Source organism: Acanthisitta chloris, unplaced genomic scaffold, assembly GCF_000695815.1.
Source record: "Acanthisitta chloris isolate BGI_N310 unplaced genomic scaffold, ASM69581v1 scaffold20871, whole genome shotgun sequence".
NCBI classification, from domain to species: Eukaryota; Metazoa; Chordata; class Aves; order Passeriformes; family Acanthisittidae; genus Acanthisitta; species Acanthisitta chloris.
Genome location: NW_008657920.1, coordinates 4366 through 8781, shown reverse-complemented (window position 1 = coordinate 8781; position 4416 = coordinate 4366). Strand labels below are relative to the sequence as shown.

The window sequence follows — 4416 nt, the reverse complement described above, 5'->3', positions numbered from 1 at the left end:
GGGTGTAGAGATGATGTGGAGAGCACTTGGGAGTGCCCATGTGGAAGTGCCAGGCTGAGCTGACTGGCCTGAGCAGCACACCCTGATGCATTCCAGAGCAGTGAGAGTCCTGTGGAGACACACTGTGCTGTTCTTGCCCAACTCTGAGCTCGTGGGGAGCAGCTATTGAGCACCACGAGTGGGATGAAGGAGAGCTGGGACACTTCTGCTTCTGCTTTGGGGCTTTGGTGGGAGCACTCACTCAATCCTGGGACAACCCCCACGTCTGCTGGGTGGGTTTGGCTCTGTGTCACTGTGTTTGCATCCTCTGAGTTCGTTCTGATTTCATTTAACCCTCCTGTATGTATGTGTTGCTCTGGGTCTGCTTTTCCTGCTTCCTCTCCTGGCATGAACTCGAGTTTCAGGGAAGTGAACCTTGTCCCAGTACTTGACCTCCTGTCAAATGATCCAGCCTGAGCATTTGGGTGTGCTCCTGTCTGGGCTGTGTGCATGAAAACAAAATTATGAGCAGAAATAAGAACCCTGGGCAGATGGCAGGCAAGTTTGGGGTTTTTTTTTGGAGAGCTTTGGCAGTTAAAACTGCTGTCCCACACTGCACCACACTGAGGAGATGCCGAATGCAAAAGCTTGTAGTAAAATATTAAGAGGGAACATAATTATTGAGTGAGGTTGTCCTTTCTGTGCTCATCTACATCACGTTGTTGTCTCTGCCCCCCAGGGCTGTGTGGGCACCTTCACCCTCAGACTCTCACCTGCCAAGGTCAAAGCTGAGTGTTTTGAAGGGCACAGGGATCAAATCTGTTTTCTTTGCTCCCAGAGAGGCATTACCTGCTTCTCCCTGGAGCCTGGCACACTGGCAGCAGTAGAGACTCCTGTTCAGTTGCTGGTGCTGATCTCCTGCCTGTTCACCCTGAGCTGCTCAGCCCAGCCCAGAACAGAGCTGGAAACTCTGATGAGCTGCTCTGCATTCACTTGGGCTGTTCAATCCTGCTTTGAATCCTCAAAGAATGGGATGGTTATTTAATCAGCCTAATTAACCCGCGAGGGTAGGCGCATTCTATTAATTATTTGCTAGAAAACTAACACTGCCTGTGGTTTTTATTGCAGGTCTGAGTGCCTGTGGACACAGTCAGTGGCAGATTGGCCAATCTGAACACGATGGTGAGTGTGTGTTTGCTGTGCCACCCTGTGCCAAGAGAGACCAGAGCCAGAGAGAGACCTGTGGGGAGTGGAGCTCAGATAAGGGCACAGCAGGATGAACATTGTCATTGTCTGTGCCCTCATCAGGGGGAATTTATGGCTTCTCTGCTTCCTCTTACCAGAGGGGAATGACTCCACGTGTGGGTTGCTGCACTTGGGGAGTGAAGGGAAAATCCAGACATACTAGTTCAAAGAGCATCAATTTCTCCAGATAAACTTCCTGGGCATATTATTCTTTCCAGGCTGAACCTGCATGGTTATGGTAGTTATCACAGGATCCTGGAATGGTTTGGGTGGGAAGGACCTTAAAGCCCACCCAGTCCCACCCCTGCTCTGGGATATCTTCTGCTCTGTGTATGTAACACTTTGGCTCTGCCTTTCACAACTCTCTCCTGTGGGTTTAGGCAACCATCAAGGGTGTCTCGAGTTTCAGTGCTGAGCAAGAAGCACAGGCACTAAGAAAGGCCATGAAGGGATTTGGTAAGTTGGTCTCTCTCCACTGTTAAACACTCTTTTCTTCCCCTGAGGATTGGGAAGGTTTCATGTGGTGGTTTGGAGGGAAGTTCAACCCTTTGCATCACCTCACTGCCCTGAGTGGGCACTGGAAGGAATTGAGTGACTTGAGCCTCACTGGAAATCCAAGTTTTGGCCATAAAAACATCCTCAGGCTCTGGTGTTCCCTGTCCTGTGGTACTGCCACAGCTGGGCTGAGGCACCTCTGGACATGTGAGGATGTGTGTGAGGCTGTGAGACTAACAGCACACCCTGGACAAGGCCAGAGCACGTGGCTGGTTCTCCTGCAGGCAGCCTGACTGGTTCCTCTTGGTTTCTTCCAGGCACAGATGAAGATGCCATCATTGACACCTTGACCAAACTGAACGTTGCCCAACGTCAGCAAGTCCTGATCGCCTACAAAAGCACTATTGGCAGGGTAGGTGGTTTGCAGAGTGACTGTGGCTTGAGCTGGGACCTGCTGTGGGGTGTGTGACTTGGGTGAAATGGGAACAACATCCTGGTCTCCATGACAGTACAGTTAGCAAAAGTTTCCCTTGGCCAAGCTTGTTTTGCTCCTGTTCCCTCCAGAGTTCATCCAAGGAGGGCTGGAGCATGAAGAGAGGTGGTGAACAAGTTCTTCCTCTTCTCCAAGGCTGAACCTTCTCTCTCCTCCTTTCTCTTCTCCAAGGCTGAACCTTCTCTCTCCTTCTTTCTCCTCTCTCTCTCTCTGTGTCTTCTAGGATTTGATCAGTGACTTGAAGTCTGAGCTGAGTGGGAATTTTGAGCAGGTGATCGTTGGGTTGATGACTCCTACTGCCATGTATGATGTGCACGAGCTGAGGAGGTCTATGAAGGTTTGGAAATCTCATTTTATGGTGCTCACGTTACGCTCAGCTCAGTATGATGTGGCATAACTACACATTTATTGTTCTTTTCTTATATGTAATAAGCCAAAAGTCACAGCTGCCCCTTAAAACAGCTGGAATGACCTTGGCTCTGGTTTCTGCATTCCTTAGGGAGCAGGAACAGATGAAGGCTGCCTGATTGAGATCGTGGCTTCTCGCACGAACGAGGAGATTCGGCGCATCAATGAGAACTACAAACTCCGTACGTAGTGCCCACGGAGTCCCTGGGGGGTGTGCACACACCTTGCCCTGTGGAGAGTGAGGGGAAGGGTCTCTCAGCCCCAGGGACTAGGATTTCACCCAGGAGTTCAGTCAGTTCCATGGAACAGGGTGGGTGGTTGTGTCTCTCCGCTCGGCGTCTGTCCATGGGTGGATCTTTGGCCAGTTTGATTCTGGCTCTGCTTCTTCATCTTCCCCTGCAGCACTAAGGGGGTGGTGGCTGCACTGCTGTCATGATAGCCAAGAAGGCATCTTGACTTGTCCCAGTCACAGTGTGGCCACAGGATCAGGACAGCAACTGAGGCACCTCCAGTCCTGGGCCAGCTCTGTGCTCCTCACTCCAGCAAAGACATTGAGGTCCTGGAGCACATCCAGGGCAGGGAATGGAGCTGGAGAGGCTGAGGGAGCTGTGGGGGCTCAGCCTGGAGAAAAGGAGGTTCAGGAGAAGCTTCTGCTCTCTCCAACTCCTGCCAGGAGGTGCAGCCAGGTGGGCTCAGGCTCTGCTGCCAGGGAACAAGGGACGGGACAAGAGGAAACAGCCTCAGGCTGTGCCAGGGGAGGTTCAGATTGGATATGGGGAAAATTCCTTCATGGAAAGGGTTGTCCAGCCCTGGCAGAGCTGGACACAGGATTGACCATCCCTGGGGGAATTTAACAGCACTTGGGGACAAGGTTAGTGGTGGCCTTGGCAGTTGGACTCGGTGAGCTGAGAGGTCTTTTCTACCCCAAACCATTTGCTGATGCTGTGATGTCCAGAGCCCTGAGCACACACTCACCCAGCTCACAGTGCTGTGGGCAAACAGTCTCAGGTGCTGGAGCTGCTCCTGACAGATGTGCTCTGTGTGTGCTCTGGCAGAGTATGGCTGCACCTTGGAGGAGGACATTGTCTCTGACACTTCTTCCATGCTCCGGAGAGTCCTCGTGTCCCTCGCCACGGTAAGGCCAGGCCAGGGGACGTGGGCTCAAACTGCTGCTGAGCCTCTCTCTCTCACTGGTGAGGTTGTTACTTCCCTTCTCCTGCTTCTCCCCTCTCTGGTGTTTCACTCCAGCTCCTGCAGGGAGGTTCTCTCCCTCTGGCCATGCACTGATGCCATGTGCTCTGTAAATGAAGTGCATGGCTGCTCACCCCAGAGGGAGGAACAGGTCCCACCTGAGCCATACTTTGCTGTGTTGTGCTAAGGGTCCCATTATGCAAAGTGTCTGGATTATGCAAACTGGATCATGCAAACTGTAAGGATCCCAGTATTCAAACCAGCAGCTGGTTTTGGCTGGGGGATTTGCAGGACTTGCTTCCTTGAGTTATTCTGGTGACATGAGTTTTTCCCCCTTGTGTCTGTGCAGGGTAACAGAGATGAAGGAACCTTTGTGGATGAGGCCCTTGCTCAGCAAGATGCTCAGGTGTGTAGCAATCTGCTTCCTTGCAAGAGCTGTCTGGGTTTGTATGTGTAGACCTCTTGTTTTTCCAGGGTAGATGAGGAAATCTGAAGCTGTGCTAGGCACTGCTGCCCTAGGTGGAGACTAAATTGGATATTAGGAAACATTTTGGGCACTGGGAAGTGATGGAGTCACCATCCCTGGGGGTGTTTAAGAGGTGTCT

The 4416-nt window shown here is 51.9% G+C and overlaps 1 protein-coding gene across 1 annotated transcript in view; it reads left to right on the top strand.

Annotated features, from left to right (window-relative positions):
• Positions 1-1114: 1114 nt before the first annotated feature.
• The window catches only part of ANXA4 (annexin A4), a 5537-nt gene continuing 2235 nt past the window's right edge, over positions 1115-4416 (top strand). The window contains exons 1-7 of the mRNA XM_009084927.1: positions 1115-1161; positions 1605-1680; positions 2037-2131; positions 2436-2549; positions 2712-2802; positions 3676-3755; positions 4161-4217. Coding sequence (XP_009083175.1) covers positions 1159-1161; positions 1605-1680; positions 2037-2131; positions 2436-2549; positions 2712-2802; positions 3676-3755; positions 4161-4217 — 516 coding nt within the window. The 5' untranslated portion in view covers positions 1115-1158. The remainder of the gene's footprint in view (positions 1162-1604; positions 1681-2036; positions 2132-2435; positions 2550-2711; positions 2803-3675; positions 3756-4160; positions 4218-4416) is intronic.